We start from the raw sequence: 856 nt of genomic DNA, 5'->3' as shown, positions 1-856 counted from the left end.
AGGGCAGCGCGTTCCGTGCCTGTGCCATCCCAGCCCAACCCTGGCATTCCCACGCCATCCCGAAACTGGGAGAGAGCCGAGCCCAGCAGCAGGAGGACGGGGAGGCAGGGGAGGGGAGGCAGGGGGGGCCCAGAGCAGCCCATACCTGCAGGGCAGCGATGAGGGGCGCGGGGCAGGCGGGCGGGCGGGCGCAGGGCAGGCTCTCGCTGAACCTGTACTCCACCACCTCAGTGCCAATGATGGTCCAGCAGGAGCCGTCGTTCAGCAGCTCCCTGTTGGCTTCCTTTGGGCAGGGAGATGCCTGTGGAGAGTGTCACAGCTCCCAGCACACGGCAGCGGGGAGGAAGGCACCTGCCTTCTGCCACCGGCCTCTCAGATCTGGCAAGCAACCGCTTCGCTCGTGGGGACCGTGGTCACTTTGCAGGGACATCCACGACAATGTCCCCACCAAAGCAGGGAAGCCAGAGGCTTCTTAGTGATCTTAATTTGGGTGTAAACCCCTCTGCTGGAAGACTCCTCCCAGTGAGGTGCTCCCCAGCCAGCAGCAAGGCAGAGGAGCTTGGTGAGAGCACAGGGAGCACCCTGGGGATCCCCAGACCCCTCCTGCCATACCTGGAACTGGATCACTTTCTCTGTGGAGAGACACAGGTACATGCGGTCGCTTCCCTGGAACTGGAAGGCACATTTGTGGAGCTGGGAGATGGGCTCGTCCACATCCAGCAGGGCATACTGCTTTGTCACCTTCCGGATGATCTGCAGGGCGGCAGCACCAGCCCAGAGGTGGCATCACCAGCCCAGAGGTGGCATCACCAGCCCAGGGGTGACATCACCAGCCCAGGGGTGGCATCACCAGCCC

General features: G+C 63.7%; 1 protein-coding gene across 1 annotated transcript in view; it reads right to left on the bottom strand.

Moving 5' to 3' along the window:
* Nucleotides 1-856, bottom strand: part of RBPJL (recombination signal binding protein for immunoglobulin kappa J region-like) — a 12,709-nt gene that overhangs the window by 4,698 nt on the left and 7,155 nt on the right. The window contains exons 8-9 of the mRNA XM_009998787.1: nt 613-753; nt 146-301 (exon numbers count right to left, since the gene is read on the bottom strand). Coding sequence (XP_009997089.1) covers nt 146-301; nt 613-753 — 297 coding nt within the window. The remainder of the gene's footprint in view (nt 1-145; nt 302-612; nt 754-856) is intronic.

Source organism: Chaetura pelagica, unplaced genomic scaffold (genome assembly GCF_000747805.2).
Source record: "Chaetura pelagica isolate M959 unplaced genomic scaffold, ChaPel_1.0 scaffold275, whole genome shotgun sequence".
Classification (NCBI taxonomy): Eukaryota; Metazoa; Chordata; class Aves; order Apodiformes; family Apodidae; genus Chaetura; species Chaetura pelagica.
This window is presented reverse-complemented; position numbering and strand designations above follow the sequence as displayed.